Source organism: Hyperoodon ampullatus (genome assembly GCF_949752795.1).
Source record: "Hyperoodon ampullatus genome assembly, chromosome: 2".
Lineage (NCBI taxonomy): Eukaryota > Metazoa > Chordata > Mammalia > Artiodactyla > Ziphiidae > Hyperoodon > Hyperoodon ampullatus.
The window spans coordinates 35,892,591-35,914,285 of record NC_136915.1 but is presented as its reverse complement, the minus strand read 5'-3'; the positions used below and the strand labels follow the sequence as shown (position 1 = coordinate 35,914,285).

Genomic DNA, 21,695 nt, shown 5'->3' with positions numbered 1-21,695 from the left:
AGCATATGGAGGGCGGGGGTGTACTCCGTGGGGACCTGCCTCCCGATCTATCATACCAGGCACAGGAGGGCTGTCTTGAGTATTCACGTCTTTTCGTATTGGCCACAAATCAGATTTAATTTCACCTCACGTTTATTGAGCACGCTAGGCATTTTTCGTGCATTTTATTCTTACAACGGCCATGTGAAATAGGGATTACTATGCACGTTTCACAAACGATTTGTAATTGAGGCTGCCGCATGATGTAGATGAAGTCCACCTTAGTTCGTTCTTTATTAAGCGTCTACTATCTGCTGGGTATGGACAAGTGCGCCAGTTGCTGCCTTCTTAAATTCAGTCTAAGGATAAAGGCAGAAATTTAAACATGCAACACAACACTCCAGCGCTGCAAATGCACAAAGCATTTTGGGAGTGGCGGTGGGAAGGTTTAGTGCAGACTCCAAGCACATGGAGGTTTATGCAAAGGCGTAGGAGGCAAGAAGAGATGGGGTCTGGGGCAAATACAACTAAAGTAGTCCAATAAGACCAGAATGAAGACATTTGGGTTATAGAGGTAGGCAGGGTTAAATTAGGAACACTTTATCTGAAACTTAACCTAAGGGCAATAGTGAGAAGGGTAATTTTAGAATTGAAAGTAGGGAATGGCACTTTTTTCTTTAATGGCTAGAGAATAGTGAATGGGCTGCAGAGGGGCAAAAATGAAAGTAGGGAGACCAGCTAGGAGGCTAGTGCAGTAGTCCTTACCCCATCGGTATCATCTAGGCCTGTCAATTCCACCCCTTAAAGGCCTCCCTGAATCAGTCCTAAAAAAAATCTCTAAATGCCAATCCAGAGTTTCTTCCTTCCTACTGCTGCTACTTTAGTGTAGGCCATCATCATCCATTGCTCAGAGCAGGAGTACGCACTTTTTCTATAGGGGCCAGATAGTGTTTTAAGCTGTGCGGGCCAGATTCTCAACTACTCAAATTTAGAGCCTGAAAGTAACCACAGACAATCAGTAAACAAGTGCATCTGTGTTCCAAAAAAATGTAATTTATGGACACTGAAATTTGAATTTCATGCAATTTTTATGTCACAAAATATTCTTTAGATTTTTCAACTATTTAAACTCCCCCCCCCCAACTATTTAAACATTTAAAAATCATTCTTATTCTTAGCTCATGAACCACTGAAAAATAGGGAGTGACACCTGGCCTGCCAACCCCTGGCTTAGAGCACTGCTGCGGCCTCCTAGCCAGTGTCTCTACCTTTCTTACTCTAATATTCCCCATCACAATATCCAGTGTTCCTTTGAAAACACCCATCTGATTACGACACTGTCTTACTTAAAATCTTTTAGTGACTACACCACCCACAGGATTGTCCAGATTCCTTAATGTGGTTGGCAGGACCCTGCATGACCTCTAAACTTACTTCCCATTCTGTCACATTCCCTGTCCAACCTTCCACGTGACCTTTTAGCCACTGCTTCCTTTGAGCTATCACATACTATTCCCACTACTTATAACATTCTTCCTTTCTCCCTTCTCTTTTGCCTGCTTAACTCTTCATCCTCTAGGTCTTGCCTCAGATGTTACTAGGTTAGGAGACCCTCTCCTAACACACTGTACTACACTCATTATATCTTCCCTGCCAGACTATGAGTTCCTGAGGCATCTAGCATAGTCCCTGACACACGATATCTTAATTAATGTGTCAAGTGAATGATGTGATGTAGAAAATGGATTGGAGAAGGTGGTACTGGCAACAGAGAGGTCATCTGGGCAGCAGCACCAGTAATCCAGGTGAAAAAGGTCTGCGGCAGCCACAGTGTGTAGGGAGAGAAGTAGGTGGATCCCAGAGCTGCTGTTCATCTGTTCCAGCTCCAGGTGACTTTTGACTGTTAAAAAGAAAATATTTCCTCAAAGGCAATTCTGCCAACACTTAGGACATTTAAAAGTGTGCCCCATAGGCTTGAGAGCTTTTCCCCAAAGTGGAGTTACAAAGACACTTAGAATAATGGCAGAAGCACCTCTGAGAATAAGTAACCTTCCTTATGTAACTGCTTTGAAGGGATGGCTTCTCAAGCAGAAATATAAATTCTGTAATATGTCTTTAAAATGTTTCTTAAAAGTATCACTACTTACTCATCCAATTACTTCACTAAACTCTCTCTTCATGCTCAGTGAACATGAAGATGAGTGATTTAAGAAACTAGTTTCCTTGTAGCCCCCTCTCTACCACTGCAGAGATGGTACTGAAGCACTGGAGGAGCAACAGTTCATGTCAAAATCCATCTCCTGTTCCAAGGTGGGAGCTCCCCAAGCCATGGTTCTGCTAGTCCCCCTGCCACCCTAAGAGCCCAGTGTGGTGACCACAGCCCCAGTGTCTACCTTTAAGTGATGTGAAAGGCAAGTGGTTTCATTCCAAGAATCTCCTCTGCAAAACTTTCACCTTGTCCCCATCTCTAACAGACTCTGGGCCCCAAAGCATAGTTGCCTTTTCCTAGAAAGCCCTCCCCACCCTTATCTCCTGGCTAATTCCAACCAATCTGTCAATACTTACCTCAAATGTTGCCTCTTCCTCTCACCCCCAATCTTCCCACTCTGCTCCCATAGCATCTTATACATACCACTAGTATTCACACAACAAATATTTATTGAACACTTACTGGCTACTAGGTGCTGGAGACGGCAGTGAAAAACAAACAAAAATGACCAAATTTCCTGTCCTCTTAAGGGCTCACATTCTAACACTCACCACACTGAGTCCAAACCATGCCCATCCCCTGTCACAAACACAGGCCACATCTTACTCATCTTTACAGCTCCAGTGCCCAGGACAGAAACTGGCAAAGAATGCAGGTGCCAAGTGTAACTGAATTCAACTGAATGGCCCATCATAAGAATGTCAGCTCAGGATCCCAGCTGCTCATCCTCCTTCCCCTCTCTTTATAATTCTACCCTGTTTAGTTACTTGAAGATTTCTCCTCCACTAGATCACAACCCTTTCTTCCCCGTGTGCCCTGAATCCCGTTTACTTAAGACAGTTGCAAATATCCAAACTATAGGGCCCTTGTATATCTCACCACCTTTCTTGTCCCCCAGTACACTGAAATGGCACTTTTAGCCTGGTTCTATTTTATCACAGAATTCAGCTCTCTGCTACTCTGCTGCTGCAGTAGCCTGCTGCTAGTAGTTATGAGTCATCCCTGCCATGAGCCAGGAGAAAGTAGGAACGCGATAACATAGAAACTGCCTCATGAAAGGAATACCAGGGAACTCCCTTTACCTCCTGAACATTATACTCAATGGGATCTTTTTATCTTTTATGTTTTTATGTTATCCTTTTATTTCCTTTCAAAACAAACATTTTCCAACGCACGTTACTGTCTACAAGTTACCCTCATCTCCATTCTCTTGTTTGACCCTTTCGTCAATGCTATGAAGTAGTATTATTATCCCCATATTACAGATGAGGAAACCGAGGCTCTGAATGGGGAAGTGAACATCTCAAAACCTCAACCGTTTAAAAAATGACTTCGGATTCAAACCAAGATTTTTAACTATTAATAAATGATTTCCACTTCATCATGATCAAGACACATTCTACCAAATGGTCTCCCATCCAAAAATATCCCAAGCTAGTCACCCTTCACCCACAGGCTCTAGAACTAACCAAAAGGAACCTACTGGGAACATAAGGCCCTGGGGCTTTGCCTTCTTTGCCCCATCAGCTTGAACCTAAAAGGGGACTGCTACCACTGCTTGTAAATCTGAGGCATCAACTCTACATATCAAGGGCCTGGCTCTGGCCCATGCTGGCCTCTGGGGAGAGTCAGTACTCCTAGCTGGAGCTAAGGAGTGAGGAAACAGGGCTATCATTACAACCATTTAAAAAGAACACAACACACGGTAAAAAAAAAACAACAAAAAACCAAAAAAAAAAAAAAAAAAAAGAACAACTTTATTTACAGTTGAAAACTTAAACACAAAATCTTGGCTTCTGAGTCTGTGATACTTCCAAGGTCTTTTGATCAAATGGGGCAGCAGCAGGCAGGGAAGCAAACACAGGGGCCAATCCAGCTTATCTTACTCAAGAGCATCACCCTGAGCAAGGGAAGGCCGGCAATGGCAGATGTGGAGGGTCTGTGAGAGATGGAAGAGAGAAGCAGCTCAGAGGAACGGGGAGGGGACAGTCCATGAGAGAAAACACTCGCAGCTCTCCTCTACACCCCGAACCCTCCTTTCCCCAAAGAGCAGCCCACTTTGATTCTTGCCACAGGCCAGACCTCTGGTGCCCCACAGCACAGTTGAGGTGTTACACAGAACCAAGAAAGAAACTAATATTTACGGCCAATACACTGTCTCCTTTATTATTTACCCTTCACAACTCTGTGTAGTATATATTATTTATAATTAAGCAGCTTAAGGGAAAAACTAGGGTTCCAAGGAGTTTAATGGCCTGACAGTGATGGGGCTTCCTGGTCTACTTGGCTCCGAACCCTGTGTGCTTTCTGCCAGACCTTGATGGCTCTCTGTGGAGCTCTAGAACAAAGAGCAATCCTTTTCCTTGATTGGTCCCAGGGTTATAAAGAAAGGAAACTCCACACCCTCTGTTTATGGCCTTGGAGTTAGCTGTCCTAAAAGAACAGGGTGAGTACACTCAGTTACTACTGTTCCCCTCCCCCCAAACATGGCTACACCCCTCTTCCTCCAGAGCACAGTGGATCCTGGCATCATACCGCAGGCTCAGACAGAAGTTTAATCCTGGGCCCTCAAGCAGAATGTACAAAAATGTATAAGTGCACTTTATAAGTTGCATGGTGCTCCGGGACCTAAGCTCTATCACTGACCAGGCACTGTGTTAGTCAGCATGGTCCCTGCCTCAAGGAGTTCTCAGTCTAGAGAAAACCAGACCAACATATTCATGATACACTGTGGTAAATGCTGTAATAGAGAGATGAACCAAGCACTGTGGGTGCACCCAGGAGGGGACCAGGGCATGATTCACAAACTGATGTTAGCTACATGCTCCTGGGAAGGGCTGGGAGGAACTAGGATTGGTTGAAACTACATATATACAGTATGTATTTCTATTATAAAATACATGCCCAGTGTAGAAAATTCAAGCATATACAGGACAATATAAACTGAAAAGAAAGTCTCTTTGCTATCTCTACTCTGCAGAGGTAACCATTACTACCAGCCAGCTATCTATCACTACAGTAATTTCTGAAAGAGTAATTCAAAATAAATAGCATCATATTTATATAATGTACTACATCTTGACTTTGTCCCTTAATTTACCTTAGAAATCTGCCAACACATACAGATCTACCTCTTTCTTTTTAAGGCTATATAGTATTCGATGGACGTGATGTACCTCTCTGTGTGTAAGGCCTGGTTACAGGGCAGGGAGCTTCGCCTTTGTACTGGAGGGACTGGAATAGAGCCATTCTCCCCTCCCCGCCCTTTTTAGCTGGCAGGGCTTCTGACTTTCAGGGCAGGGAACAGTGTCACACACCCAGCAGGCATGCAAATATCTGCTGCCACATCTCTGGTGCTCCCTAGACGGATATTTTCATGTGGAACCTCTTTGCTCTGGCCTGGACGGCTGCAGTGGACACCTCACTGGCCTCCAGCCTATCCTCCACACTGCTGCTAGAATCATCTTCTGAATAAGTAAAGTCAATTACAGTGTTCTCCTGCTCAAAATCCTTCAGTGGCTCCTACTGGCCTGGTTCTTTTTGGAGGGTCAGGCTACCCTTTGGAATCTCAGGAGCATGATGGACTCTCAACCTAGGGGGGAAAGATGTAGGCACTGCCTGAAGCTCACCCCCATCCTCAGGTTAACATATGAATACCTCAGCCTGCATTGGATCTCACAGCTGACCCTGGCCTGCTCTAGCCTCGCCTCTTACAGTTTGCTTTTCATATCTTCCTGCTTTGGCTATATTGAATTATTTGCAGTTTCCCTTACACTCCCTACTGTTTCCTGCTTGGTGTCTTTGCTCATGCTATTCCCTCTGCCTGGAATGCCCTCCCCAGTTTTAGCTACCCTGACAAACTCCATTCTTTCATTTACTCAGCTGAAACATCTCTTCTGCGGTCTTCCCAAACACTCCAGGCAGACACAGGCATTCACTTTCCTTCCTTTGTCTTAAAACCTCCAGTTCAGTGCTTTACTGTACTGTAATTGTCAGTTTCCCCAAGAGACTGTGAGTTCCTTTAAGGCAGGAACTGGGCTTTCCAAGTTTGTTGCCTCATCTGCAGTGTGGGACCTATCTTAATTAATGAAAGACCAGCCCACGTGCCACCGATGTGTCTTTCAGAATCTTCCTCTACAGGAATGTATCACATCTACAGGAAATTCCAGATTGGGGGACAGTATTTCCTAAACCTCAGTCATTCCAACAGCAGTGTCACAGCTCTTACCATATCCACCATCCACAGGTACAATTAATTTTTAACCTACTGACTATTTGAACTCAAATAACACCTCATTGTAAGCTATAATACCTGTAAAATTAGGTGCTGTATAATTATATTTTTTCCTAAGAGACAAATATTAAAAAACATTCAACCAGCACCACCTAAAGCAGGGTTACCCACATTTCTCTGATAAGAAGCATCTGAAGCAACATAGCATCCTGGATCCTACCTCAAATTCACTCAGACTCTTCAGGGGGGATCTGGGAATTAGTAGGTTTAACAAGTGCCCCTATGTGATTCTCATCTTCAGGGAAATTTAGGAAACAATGAACTAAAGAAAGATCTCTGCTGCTTGATAGTACCAGGCCTGGGGATCACAGGGAGATTAGCAGGGCTGTCAGAGCTCACAGCCACTCTTTTCCAAGAGACTCTCAGGTTTTCAAAACAGAGGTTCCACGCCCCACCCCCCACCACCCCCCATGCAGTTGTAAGTAGCCAAGAACCCAGTTCAGACTGGGTAGGAGAATCCTGAGGCCCAAAGTTCGTCTATGTATACCTAATCAAATTCAACGTAAAAAGCTTTCACAGGACCCACTGAGATAAAACCGAGGTTACTACACCTGGAGTTGTACAGAAAACTTCATTTTCACTAAAACCAAAGTCAGGACCTAAGGTAAAGCACAAAAGAAGTTGTGGAAGGAAGTTCTTCATAGGAAGGAAGTTCTTCATAGGGAGGTACAGTTGATCAAGTGACTTCACCTATCTTCCGTCTCCTTCCTATCTTCTATTTCCAGTGACTAGGCACAGGCCTTAAATGCATGATTAGGTGATCTCTTGATTTGAATGCAGTAGTTTCCTGCTGGACCAATGCCACCAAGAGATTATATCCTCCTGGGTCTTTTCTGATTGGAATATGGTGGGTTCTCAATTAAAAGACAGACTGTTATTCCCCTGTAGCCTTGCCACTCCAAGTCAGCATCAGCATCACCTGAGAGCTGGTTAGAAATGCAAAATCTTAAGTTGCATCCAGACCCACTGAATCAGAACCAGCACCTTAACAAGATCTCCTGGTGATTCATGTGTACATTAAAGTTTGAGAAATACTGCCTAGTAGGACTTAAAAACATCATCTACACTGGCTGTCAAACATTATTCTGCCCTCAAACAACCTGAGGGATCTGAAATACTCCTTTAGAAATCAGAGATGCTTGTAACTTCACAGCTGGGAAGAAACATGATGGAATGATACCATAATCCCAAATCTTTTACTTACTTTTCCTTACTTTCTCCCAAATCAATTACTCAGAAACCCAAAGTGGGGAACCCATCTGTGGAATGCCTTAAGGTCAGACTGCCACCTAGATTCCCTAACACCTTAAAACCTATGAGTTTTTAACTTGGTAAAGTTAAATGAGATAATTAAAGTAAGGTTCTTAGCTCAGAATTTGAGCATAAGAAATATTCAATAAGTGATATAACTGCTTTTACTGTATTGTCTCTAAATATAAGCTATGAAAGATTTAATTCTGAGCAAGTCAAGGTTAGAAGACTAAATTGGAGGTACCACATGTGGCTCTTTAAATTTAACTAAAATTAAATAAAAGTAAAAATTCAGTCCCTCAGTCACACCAGTCACATTTTTCTAGTGCTCAATAGTCACATGTAGCTGGAAGCTACCATAATGGACAGCACAGATACAGAACATTTCCACCATCACAGAAAGGAATGCCTACTGGAAAGTTCTGGTCTAGAGGGCCTCTGGAGCATCAAATGTCCTCCATGGAATTTGTTCTGCTTGGGGTTGTAGGCTAAAAGGAAGGGCTTATGGGGGCAAATGTTTACGTGACCTTTGCTAATAGCGGGTGAGGAGAGGAAGGTTGATGATCGCCCACCCTCAGAAAACAAACTCCTAACATGTATTTCTAGTAACTTTCTGTAAGGGTCTCAGAAAAATAGAGAAAAGGCCCTAAACATAAAAGGATTTCTAACTTTTATTGTTTTTGTGATCTTCTGTCCTCTGGTGGTGATCAGTGGTCAGTCTTTAGAAGGAAAAGGACTTATGAGCTCAACTTTAGTTCAGCCAAGAAACGAGGAGAGGGAATGGCCAGCAGTGAGGGCAGGGGGGAAAGCACGTTGAGCCTGGGGCCCCCAGTACTGGCAGAAAAGAAAGCTCAGAGTGTCAACTAGGCCTGAGAAGGGAGCATTTGGCTGAACAAGAGAGTCCACGTGAGCTTCCAGCACACACTTGTGCATTCCTCCCCTGGCATTTGCTCACACCAGTTCCCTGCCTAAAATGCCTGACATTCTCCCTCTCTATTAACTCATGTAATAAATTTTAACTGAATGCCTGTAAGTGCCAGATGCTGTGAACACAAAGTAAGTCACAGATGGAGGTATACACATTCATTAAGATGGTCTGGTATTTGACTAGATCTCCATTTGAAAAAAAGGCAGAGTCCAGAAAAATAAATTCTAGATAATTTTGTAAGTATACAAATAAAACTATAGAAACATTCGAAAAAATACAGAAGGCATTATGATTGAGGTAGTAAGGACCTTCTTAAACAAGATAAAACACAACACAAGGGAAAAGATTAAAAATTTTGATCTCATCAAAATTTAGAACTTCCGTTTAACAAAGGATATCACCAAAGATAAGAAACCCACTGCCGGTTTTTTCTTAAAATATATTCTAGACAAAATGGTCAAAACATGTAAAGAACTAAGACTCAGAATGTATAATTATTCAAATCATTAAGAGAAAGGTAAAATAAAATATTTGCTACAAACATCTTACAGCATATTATATCAGTTTTGTTTTGTTTAAATACAACATAGTTTTACATGAATGGAGGAGGAAAAGTCTTCCAGACATAAATCAAATGGAAATAAAGTGATGAACAAACAGTATGATGCCACTTAGGAAAAACAAAACCTCCCAAGGGCTTCCCTGGTGGCGCAGTGGATGAGGGGACACGGGTTCGTGCCCTGGTCCAGGAAGATCCCACATGCCACGGAGCAGCTGGGCCTGTAAGCCATGGCCGTTGAGCCTGTGCGTCCAGAGCCTGTGCTCCGCAACGGGAAGAGGCCACAACAGTGAGAGGCCCGCATACAGCAAAAAAAAAAAAAAAAAAAAAAGCTCCCAAAATTAGATGGGCAAATAAAAGGCCCTATGGACATACATCAAACTGATGAACAAGTTACCTGTGAGGAGAGCAGTGGGATGGGGATGTGGATGCGGGTGAGCTGTTAAGGGGAGGGCCTTAACTGTTTTCTGGGAGAATTTTCATACCTCATTTTAGGAGATGATGTTGCTTTCATAACTAAAAATAAACAACCAAATGAAATATGTGAACCTGGATTGGATTTCTTTTTTTAGAGCTAAAAGAAGTTACTTTGTGGACAACTGGGGAAGTCTGAGCATGTACAATAGACAATACTATTGTGATTATGCAGGACGCTCTTATGTTTAGGAGTCGCTTGCTGAAGTATTCTGGGGTAAAGTGTCAAGAAGTCCTCAACTTCCAGATGGAAAAGAAATGAAGAAAGGGAAAGGAAGGAAAGAAGGAAGAGGAGCAGGAGAGGAATGGAAATGGGAGGAGAGGGAAGAAGGGAAAGAAACAAATGTCAAAGTAAAATGATAAAACACGAATGTTAAACATTGGCAAATCTAGGTGAAAGGTGAAAAGGTGTTCAATGTACTACTTTTCCAACTTTTCTGCAGGTTTGAAAATTGAAAAAAAAAAAAGAAAAAAAGAAAAGAAAGGCAAAGCACTACCACCCTTTACCTAGCTGGAAGTGATCAATTTCTTCCTTGAACTCCTATTAATCCTTAACAACATCACTAATATTACTAGTGATCACCTCTGAGAATGTGTTTTATTCTCCATAAGCTCCTAAAGGGTGGAGGCATCTTTCAATTCTTTCCCCCATCCCCATGCTCAGAATGATGCCCAGCACAGAGCAGGCAGTGAGTAACAAGTCCGGGTAGGAAGTGAGTCTATGTAGGCTGAGAAATGTGTCACATTCACCTATGAGGCTGGCAAATACAAAGCCAGGGGCTGGAACTGCAGCGTCAGTTCTGACGAGAGGCATGATAGGGGTGTCTCCTGGCTGCCCAGGCTTGTCCCAGAAGGGAGTGACCCAGGGATGGAGCCAGGTCTTCCTAGCGGGACTACTAAATGGAACTAGAGTCTAAGAGTGCTGTCAGAAAGTGCCTGATGGTTTTCAGGTTGATACTTTGTAAACTATAAAGTGTTAGAAAAGTAAAGTGTCCTACCAACCCTTTCTCTTTTGATGCTTACAGTGACCCGAGGAGATACGTATTATCACCATATGGCAGATGAGAAAACAGGCTCAAGAAAGGGAAGTGACTTCTCCCAGGGCACGCAGAGAGGAAATGGGCTCAATCCCGTGTCTTCAGGTCTAAAGTTCTTTCCACTAGACCATGCTGCCTTCTCTGGGGTGCTGACTCCTGCTCAAGAAAGACACACTTACCTGATTCAGTCTTCCTCTGGACTACATCTCTCCACACTGTGAGATCACCACAGGCAGCTTGGGTTTATTGTTGGGGCCTGTGGGAACGTTCTAGGAGAGAAAGCACAGTGGTGACTCCTCCACTCAGACACTCCCCCACCACACACTTACTGATGCCTGCAGGCCACTAGGCTAAGGACTGAGAGCTTAACAGGCTGATCTGACAACAGTCTGTAGCCTAGCAGACAGGGGAAGAACATAATACATATCAAAGAGAAAATGTACAACATTTAGAAAACATCAAACCCATGACATGTAACAATGCAGTAAGTCATAAGAGAGAGTTGTATACAGGGTGAGGAAGCAACTAAACTGCTGCTTGCACAGGCCAGGGAAGGATTCACATAATGGGATATTTGAGCTGGGCCCAGAAGGATGGATGGGATCCCACCAGGAGGAAAAGAAGGGAGAACACCTCGGTAGAGGAAACAGCCTGAGCAAAGACTTGAGGGCAGGAAGGAGCAAGAGGCAGGGACGTGTATGTGTGTTCAGAGGAGGGCTCGTAGCCTGACGGGACTAGAATGTGGAAGTGGCAGTGGCAGAAGGGGTCGTGGAGAGGGAGGCAGGGACCCGATCATGAAGGACCTTGAGTACAATGCTGAGGAGGATTTTCTCAACTAGATGCAGGAGACACCAGAGGCCAAAGCTCAGGAGGCACCGCACCGGAGAGGCTGAGGGCCCAGAATACTTGGGAGGTACATGATCTCTCCTCCCTCTCCTCCTCCCTGAAACTGGAGGAGTGAAGCCTGGGCCTAGCCAGAGCCCACTCATGGTCCTCCCGCTCCTCAACACTAATGCAGTAGTACTAGGCCAGAATAGCTGAGAAAGAGGAGATCAAAACAGGACTCACCTCAATCTTTCTCATCACCAGAAGTCCATCAATGATTTTTCCTGGGGGAAGAGTATGAGCTGGACTTTATTACTCTCGTTTGCACAGTACTTTCCAGCCTCCAAGGCCCATTCTCAGCCATTATCTCATGTGATCCTCAGACTCACATCAGAAAATTAATATTCAGTGGAAGTGAAATGTTGCCCAAGGTCACAGGTGGCAAGTAGCAGAGTTAGGGCTCAAAACTAGGTCTGAGCAATTGCAAAGCTCCACTATACCATGCTGCCTCTGTGTGGTATTTCTTAAGTGCTACCATCCCCCCTCAGACACACCTATCGCCCAGGTGGTTACTCACTACATCAGATGGCCCCTTCGTCTCCCCTTCTAGCTCTCTAACCGCAAATCTTCCCCACCTCCCATGGCTTCCACCTTTCCTACTACTACCCAGGGCAGTTACACCTGACGAGCACTCTTGGTACAAGAGTCAGGGGACCAGTTCCATAAGAAGTTCCACTCTGGGTGAATTGGGCTTGGACTAGGACAGGAATAGGACTCACCAAATACCACGTGCTTCCCATCTAGCCAATCACACTTAGAGCAGGTGATGAAAAACTGGCAGCCATTGGTACTGGGACCACTGTTTGCCTGATGGAAACCAAATATATTTGCAGTGAGTTTTCCTGGCCATGTTAGCCAAAGGACAAAACTCCCAAAAGAGCCTGTAGCCCTGAGTCCTCCATGCTTTCTTTCAGCAAACCTGACTGAGCATCTACTATGAGCTAGCACCCAAGGATACAGAGAGGAACAGAATACAGAGAGGAACAGAATACACAATTTCTGCCCTCCTTGAGGGCAGAAATTGCCCTCCTACGGTGTGAATTTTTATAATGGGAACAATTGATTATAGAACCAGATTTGTTGTATTTAGTCCAAAACCAGTAATAACTGGATTACACTTACAAATTAGGTACCAGCTGAGAAAAAGCCTGTTGCCTATGCCATAAGCTACTTAGTCTGAATGACTCTGTACTGTCCCTTAAGAATGGTAAAAAGAAAATTTAAGGGGCAAGAAGCTGCTATGCTAGTGCTATGCTAGAAAAAAAGACTACATTTAATCAATGACATTTGTTTTTTTACAGCTACACCCCAAATCCTTTATTATTGAATTTTATCGGTAAAAGTTTTTTAAATCAAGAATCTCAAATTCTTCAGCCACATCCCTTCCCTTTTCCTCCCTTGAAATTGTCTTTATATCATTATATCTCACAATACATTATAAAAGAACAGTCTATAATTACAACGCAAAGCATCAGCAAACCCACATCACGTTTCAGCAGCACTGCCTTACCACAATGTCTGTGTAACTATGTGAGTATTTCAATGCATACTTACATTATTTTGGAAAAAAGTTAATGGAAAATGGAAAACTGAAAGAACTAGTACTCTTAAGAGCACAGGTCTCATCAAAGTAATACTACAGAGGCAACACTGGAAATCATTAGATAGGTCACTAGCCTTAACTGGATGCTTAATGGAATTAAATTGGTTGAGTCTGTGTTAAACACTGAAGGAATAAAAATGTATATGAAATACATTAAAGACATTGTCTAGGGGTAAGCTCTAATTAGGGATGTCACATTATACTTTAGAAATTCCCCATGTGAGACGAGGCTATTTGGGGTTTTCATACATGCATGCAGGAACATCTCACATATGAAAGCAAGGGACAGCCTGAGCGAGTCAGAATAGACCTACCCTCTGGAATGAGGGTAGACTCCTCAGTGGTCCCAATTCTTCCTTCCTCCCTCCCTCCCTTCTTTCTGTTTCTATCTATCTATCTATCTATCTATCTATCTATCTATCTATCTTGCTGCTCAATGTATAAACACTTACTAGCAAGCAGGCATGAAAACAGTCAGACAACATGTGTTTTTAGCTCAGGGAACTCTCTGCCCTTAGCCACTCACTTATCCATTCTTCCAGGCAGGATAGCTTACTGGTTTAAGGAAGAAGCTCTGGAGCCAGATGACTGAGCTTGAATCCCAGCTCCAGCACTGACTGGGACCTAGTTTAGCCACATAACCTCTCTGTGCCTCGGTCTCCTCATTTGTACCTATCTCAAAGGAATAACGAGAGAAGTAAAATGAATTAATGCAAATAAAGTGTTGTTGAGTATGTGCTCAACACCAGCCTTTATTCTGATTATCTTTCAGTCATTCATCAGTATCTGCTCAGCACCTTGCTATATCAGGTATTAAGGCTTGGAGATCAATGAGACTCAGTCCCTGCCCTTGAGGAATGCATGATTTAGTGGAGGATGGAAGCAAAAACAATTATGCTACAAGATGTGTGACAGCACAACTTAACTAGTGTCAGCCTGAAGGGAGCAGAGACCAAGGCTTCCTTCCATTTTCTGACTCCTCCCCAGATGCTAACATAGTGGCATGCAGTCCTCATGGCGATGATCCAAGCCCACTTAAGCCACTTCTGCACTCTTTACCCATGCTTGCCCAGCCTCACTTTCCTAAAAGAGACGTGTACACTCTTTGTTATGCTAGGCTCACCCAATTATTATGGCAGCCTCCTAACTGGCTTCTCTGCCCTACCCTCTCCACTCCTGTCTTCCATTCACACTGCAGCCAGGGTCTTTGTTTTAAAACACCAAGTTGATCAGCCCTGCCAAAAAAGTGCATGGCTCTTCATATCCTATAAAATAAGGTCCACATACCTCATCCTTATTCTGGCATTTAAAGCCCTACACCCACCTGCCTCTCTGGTGGTCTCTACTAGTCATTCCCTCCCCATTCACATCACTTTCCTCACTTTCTGTCCCTTGCCCATGCCACCCTGCTATTTCATGGTCACACATCTTTTGTCTAGGCAGTTTGCTTGACTTGAAATGCCACCTGGTAGAGAACTTCTTTGGATCCTTGCAGCATTTACTCTCATTCCTTGGGGCCCTCACAGTACTTTTACATACACTGAGGTACCCTCCCCTTATTACACTGATGGCATGAATTATACTATACTGGACCCATCATTCTGCATGTGCGATTCCCCCGCTAGATGTTAAATGTCACGAGGCCAGGGATCAGGCCTGTATCCTCATGCCTTACCGTGAGGCCTGAAACAGTGTATGTCAACAATCTTTATTTGATGAATGGCTGAGTAGATGAGTGGAAGAGTGGGCAAGCAGGACAGAGAATGTGTGCATGTAAATATTGGGTCTGGGGGAGTGAGACTTGGGGCACTGACAGAAGGGAATGGGTGATGACAGGAGGGAGGGAGAGGCTTGAAGAATGAAAGAGAAGCAAGGTGAGAGGGGTAAGGGGAAATGAGGAGGGGTGAATAAGGGCAAGTGAAGGGGGAGCGAGTGGGGGTGTGTAGATGAGGGGCTGAAGGAGGTGGGCAGGGGGATGGTCAAAGGGAAATGAGATGGGTGAGTGGGGTTATAAATGGGAAGGAAGGGTACTGGGATGGGGAAGGAGGAGTGCTGAGTGAGCTGAAAGGGGTGACCAGCCAGAAGGCAGTGTAAACGAATGGGTGTTGTGAGAGTTCTGGTGAGTGGTGTGATAGGGGCGTGAACACTGGGTCTTGAAAGCACAGCTGGCTACATTCTAAGCAGCAAGGCTGAGTGCCCAACCACATGTTCTGGCTCAAACAAAGTAAGAAAACACACAACAGATTTCAATTTTGGCTCCCCAGCCTGCTAGTGGATCCAGCCCAACAAAATCAAACCAGATTGAGGAAAGAGGTGAGCAGTACAGAGGTGAATCCTGGGTCAAGCAAGGGAAGGAAAGCATTTGCTTCCATCCCAAGAGACAGCACTGGGCCTCAAGAGTGACCCAGAAGTTAGCTGGCTATAAATCTAGCCCAAAACCTTGACTGGTCCCAACTTACCATGGAAAGCAAGCCTGGAGCTGAGTGTCTAAGCTTAAAATTTTCATCTGCAAATGGCCCCCGGTAGATACTGGCGACTCCAGTACCATCTCCCTGAGCAGAGAGAAGAGAAGTGTTAGCAACTTGTGAGCACTGGCCCCTAGAGCCCAGAGGAAGCAGTTGCTGCACTCCAAGCCTCACTGCTTTAAAGTCCTCTTACTCTTGCAGGTCACTTTGGGAGCCACACCTCTCTGACCCTATCTTGCAATCAAAGCAAGCCCCATCCAAGGAACGTGCAGCCCACAACCTGGTCAGGGCATCTCATGGGCTGGAAAAAAAACAACAGGTCACAGCTGGACCTCTAGAAAGATAGGCTAAGACACAAGCAAAGCAGAGGACAGCAGTACAGTGATCACATACATAATCGATGCCTCGATGCCCTTCCCAAAGACTCTCATGCCTGCAGTCATATAAGAGAATCTAGTTAACTGTCTATGGCTCCACTCCCCCAACTATGCAGGTGGGTGGGCTCTTGGAAGTGTAATCTATACAACAGGATACTACCCTCCTGGTCAAAGTTGTAGTCAGGGGAGGTCCAGGGGAGGATGCCTAACTCATGCAGGGCCAACTAGAGTTCCTTCTCTGGGAAACATGAAGTAGAATAGCTGCTCTTGAGGTTGAACTTGTATCATGTAAACCTGGAAGCTGGAGATAACTATCTTCTTCAAGGTGGACTGGAGAAGAAAAAGAGAATGCAACACATGTGTAGAGAGTGCTAGAGAAACAGAGAGAAGGGACTCATTGGCTCTGTGGCTCTCTAGTTCCTAGATCTATTTCTTCCTCTGGGTTCCAGGAAACACCTTGTCATAAATCCCCAATTTATGCTTAAACTAGCTCTATTTGTGTTATCTCTTTGTTCTTCCAGTAACTCTGTGTGTAAGCATTATCATCTTCCCCATTTTTCAGGTGAGCAAACTTAAGTCAGGGTAATAAAGCAACTTGACCAAGGCCATATTTGCAGTACCTTAAATAGAATCCCTGGGGTTTAAAGGTACTATAGAGAGAGTGCCAAAAGACCAATCTCTCCCAGCCAGTTAGTAAAGAAAAAGAATATTAGGACTTCCCTCGTGGCGCAGTGATTAAGAATCCGCCTGCCAATGCAGGGGACACGGGTTCAAGCCCTGGTCTGGGAAGATCCCACATGCCGCGGAGCAACTAAGCCTGTGCGCCACAATTGAGCCTGTGCTCTAGAGCCCGTGAGCCACAGCTACTGAGCCCACGCGTTACAACTACTGAAGCCTGTGCACCTAGAGCCCGTGCTCTGCAACAAGAGAAGTCACTGCAATGAGAAGGCCACACACTGCAATGAAGAGTAGCCCCCGCTCACCGCAACTAGAGGAGAGTAGCCCCCACTAGCCTCAGCTAGAGAAAGCCCGCATACAGCAATGAAGACCCAACGCAGTAAAAAAAAAAAAAAAAATATTGGGTACATGATGGAATGTGGGAACACTGACCTAGTGTAGAATCAAGGGGCCCTTACTGGAGCAAAGACTACTAAAGGGAATTAACATAAGCCGAGGAAGAAAAGAAAACTCTCAAATTCAAATCGTTATTTGACTAAAAATTATTGGGACCTTCCTGGTAACGCAGTGGTTAAGAATCCGCCTGTCAGTGCAGGGGACATGGGTTCGAGCCCTGGTCCGGGAAGATTCCACATGCCGTGAAGCGACTAAGCCCGTGCACCACAACTACTGAGCCCACGTGCCACAACTACTGAAGCCTGTGCACCTAGAGCCCGTGCTCTGCAACAAGAGAAGCCACCGCAGTGAGAAGCCCGCACACCACAATGAAGAGTAGCCCCTGCTCGCTGCAACTAGAGAAAGCCCGCATGCAGCAACGAAGACCCAACGCACCCAAATAAATAAATAAATAAATAATAAATTTATTTGAAAAAATTATCAATAAAGCCAAGCTCTGTATAGTGGAAAGACTGGATTTGAGTTTCAGATCTATCATTATTGAGCTGGGGAAGTCACTTCCTATCTCTGAGCCCCAGTTTCCTCAACTATCAAGTGAGGATGCAATCACCTACTCCTTATACCGTTGCCATAAAGATCCAATCAGTGTCTATGAGAAAAGTGTTCTGCAATCCATACAGCACTATGTAAATGTAAGCTACTATACCTTTAACTCCACATAAATATATACATACATACATACAGAAGGAAAACATGTTCATTTCCAATTTCCCAATAAACCTAGAGAACAGAACAGTTACCATATCATTCTCTATATAATCATACTATCTATTGCACTCCAGAAGCCACAGTAGGGAAAATGACAAAATTAATTGTAGGGCAAACAAGAGAAAGCAACTTAAATCTTCAATAACAGTGGGTTGATAAAACAGATTCATTGTCTATTCATAACGGAACATTAGGTAACTATTAGAAAGATTGTTTTGGAAGAAGACAATAACAAGGGAAAATGCAGACAATTATCAAGCACAAAAAAGTTAAAACACACATATGATCTTAAGTCTGTTAAAAATAATATTTGACACACATATATATGCAATGATAAGACAGGCAGCTTTAAACTAAAATGCCAAGAGTATATTCCTTGGGAGGCGAGATTCCTTGAGAGATGATTTATTTTCATTTTTGTACTTTTCTTTTGCAATCAGAAAAAAACCAGAAACAAATATTATTAAAACAAATATTCTTGGTCCAACTTTAGAAGGTCTCAAATCCTGCTTCTTCTGCCTCTTGCTCATTCCATTTTTTCTGCCCTAAGGGTAGCTCTGAGTAATTGCTTCTCTCTGACACTCAGTCTTCTGGCTAACCAACTACTATCTAACCCTGGGGCTATCAGCTAGTGATCAAATGTGCCTGGCAAAGATTCTGGCAATGACCCATAAGAAGTTGGTCCTGTCCCTGCTAAGACAATATGGCAATATAGGAGCCTATGGGAAGAAAGGAAAGAAGGCAGAGAATAGCTTCTCAGCCCTCTTACCAGTCAATAAAAAAGTATATGGCCACCCCAAGCCCTACTATGATCAGTTGCGACCAGGTGTTGCAAACTCAAATGCCTACAGGGGCAGATGACATAAATAAGGGAAGCAAATGGTTTAATAATAAGGACACACACCGTGCTAAAGGGAGCAGTTGCTTGACTCCAACCAACTGCTGCTGCATGAGAAACACAGGCCTCATGTACCCCTACTTTCCATATGTTAAAGAGAACATTTTTTGCTTAAAATCTTCCAGTTTTGCACCATCAAACAGATAAAACAAAACATATATGTTTTTGATTCAGCCCCAAATTTGCCACTTTGTAAACTTACCTAGATAAGAAAGAGAGATCTTAAAAAACTCCCCAGAGTCAAACTAAATTTACATATAAAGGAGAAAGAAAGTCTCCTAAATCCCAGAAAACAGCATCATGACTAACCAAATGATATTAATAAGAAAGGTCATGCACAGAAGTGGGTGGGTAAGGAGACAAGTGGGCTTAAGAAAGCATAAATGTGGTTTATTCAGCACCTTCCAAGGTTGGAGGAAGCGCAGGAGGCTTGATATGGGGATACATACAGTCTCGTCACAATAAAGTCATGCTTAGCAGTGAAGGATTAGTTCATTGGGCTCTCCCAGTGAATAGGGAAAACATCCTTCCAGAACTCTCTTGCTCTGATTCCTTTCCCACTAATGAACTTCTGATTAAAAATAGCACTCAGGGGTTTCCCTGGTGGCACAGTGGTTGAGAATCTGCCTGCTAATGCAGGGGACACGGGTTCGAGCCCTGGTCTGGGAGGATCCCACATGCCGCGGAGCAACTAGGCCCGTGAGCCACAACTACTGAGCCTGCGCGTCTGGAGCCTGTGCTCCGCAACAAGAGAGGCCGCGATAGTGAGAGGCCTGCGCACCGCGATGGAGCGTGACCCCCGTTTGCCACAACTAGAGAAAGCCCTAGCACAGAAACGAAGACCCAACACAGCAAAAATAAATAAATAAATTAATAAACTCCTACCCCCAACATCTTAAAAAAAAAAAAACAAACACTCAGCTTTCCAGAAGTGGACCGGAAAATGGGGCGTAAGCATTTAGCTCACTGGAAAGGGACTTAACAACCATTTAGAAAAAACAAATTGCATCCGATTTCTAGCTAAATTCTATGTGACCAATTAATTTGGGTCTGTCATGGATCATATAGTGGTATGCTGGGAAAGTTCACTTTCTGGCCCTAAAAGGCTGAGATTTGGAAGTCAGTGACTCAAAGTGCTGATATCTGTCATCTAGTGATGCAATGAGTAGTAGCCATCGAAGGACATTCCCATCCCCACCCTCTCCCCCATCAAACTTGGCCATTGTTCTCAAGCCTTAAGACTGGGTCCCTGAAGTAAAAACAGCAGCGGCTGCAATAACAACAAAAAACCAAACCTATAAGTCCTTAATAGGCAAGGAACAATACTTACATTAACAAAATCTCCACCCTGAATCATGAAATCTTTTATGACCCTGAAACAGAGAACAAAGCATACTGAGAGAAGATTCTGTAGTTTAGAATAACATTGATTTCAAAATATAATGTTTATCACTTTGGCTTTTAATAAGTCTTCAAATCAGTTGCTGAGTTCACAAAAACATCCCTTCTCAAGATCTAAGAATTATCCTCCATTTTGTTTTCCTAAAAGCCCCCCAGTATGGCTTGCCAAAGGCCTTACCTGTGGAAGGTGCTCCCTTTGTATCCTATTGGAACCCCATCTTTTCTATAACCAAAAAGAAAGAGACTTGGAATGATGACAGGTAATCATAGGCCTTTCCAGTTTACCACACACCTGAACCAAAGAGCCTCTCCTAAAGATGGTCAGAGAAGAGAGATAAAGAAGACAAATGAACTGAGGATAGACCCGTGGGGGATTACCTTCTATTACTGTCACCAGCAATCATTCAAGGCCTGCCGGTGGTTCCCCAATACCTTCACTGCAGCCCCAGGACACCCCTCAGGAGAAAGCAGAGAACTCAACCACGTCTGAGACTGACCTGAATTCTCCAGTGCAGAACTGCCTGAAAGGGAAAGGAGTGAATGATTCAGTCACCATGGCATCACAGTTGTGAGCGCTCCTAACCTCGGAGGGGAGGGCACAGGCATCGGCGCTAGCAAGCCCACCTACAGGCTAGTCAGATGTCCAGACAATCAGGCATACAGATTAACAACATAAATTGACACGGGAACAGTCAAGACTATTCAGAGCGATACCCAGAGGAATCAGATCTCAAGGGCAGTGAGTGGACGGACAGAGGCAGGCAGACGATTCCAGACTGTGGCCCAGCTTCTGGTTTAGTTAATCCAGCAAAGCTGGAACATCTCCTTACCTAAAATTCTCGGCCGTCTTAGGCACAACGTCTGCAAAGAGCTCGATCTTCATGCGGCCAACTTCCTGCAACCGGCGGGAGACGGTCAGAAAGCCCAGTCCAAGCCCGTGAAGGCCTCACCGAGCAGGGAACCCTCCCTCCCACATGCCGCTTCGTCTCTCCCACTTCCGCCTCCATAGCTTACGCTAGCTTTCCACCCAGTCCCTCCGCAAGCGGGGCGCCACGACGGGCAAGACTCCTCCTCTTCCTCCTTCCTCCCTTCCTCCCCAATCCCGCCCCGCGGATCGGTAGGTTCTGGTCTAATTTCACTTTCTGGCTTTCCGAGTCCGTTACCCCTGGTGAGGGGATGAAATCTGCCTGTCAGACCCCGTGCACTTTCCCTTCGGCGGTGGGCTGGGTGGCTGTCAGGACCTCACCTGGCCGCCAATGCTGACATCAAAAAACACCACGGGATTGACAGGGCTTGAATTTGCCACCGCCATGGCTCCGACCCGGAAGCAGAAGTCGGGAGCGCGGGGTTCCGGCGAACCTAGTCCCTGCTCGGAGGGTCTCGTCTCCGGCGCAGGCGCAGGAAAAGCCGACCGAGGCCAGGCCCCGCCCCCGGAAGTTCTCCACCTCCAGCGTCAAACTGGGTGCTGCGTGGGTGGCCAGCGCCTCCTTCCT

General features: G+C 44.6%; 1 protein-coding gene across 3 annotated transcripts; it reads right to left on the bottom strand.

Moving 5' to 3' along the window:
• Positions 1-3,924: 3,924 nt before the first annotated feature.
• Positions 3,925-21,514, bottom strand: PPIH (peptidylprolyl isomerase H; the record flags this gene model as incomplete). 3 transcript variants are annotated; one of them, XR_013810743.1, is made up of 12 exons in its annotated part: positions 3,925-4,127; positions 7,034-7,081; positions 10,911-11,000; positions 11,800-11,840; positions 12,336-12,423; positions 15,679-15,771; positions 20,132-20,174; positions 20,381-20,425; positions 20,493-20,513; positions 20,700-20,723; positions 21,033-21,097; positions 21,449-21,514. XR_013810743.1 is itself a non-coding variant. In XM_079698691.1 (11 exons), 10 exons carry the CDS (start codon positions 21,512-21,514, stop codon positions 10,932-10,934), a joined length of 555 nt encoding a protein of 184 aa, XP_079554817.1. In that variant the 3' UTR covers positions 3,925-4,127; positions 10,911-10,931. The 3 variants fall into 3 exon arrangements, 2 of the variants coding, with proteins under 2 accessions (XP_079554817.1, XP_079554818.1); XM_079698691.1 differs by lacking the exon at positions 7,034-7,081; XM_079698692.1 differs by lacking the exons at positions 7,034-7,081; positions 20,493-20,513; positions 20,700-20,723; positions 21,033-21,097; positions 21,449-21,514 and adding an exon at positions 20,581-20,663.
• Positions 21,515-21,695: the final 181 nt, after the last annotated feature.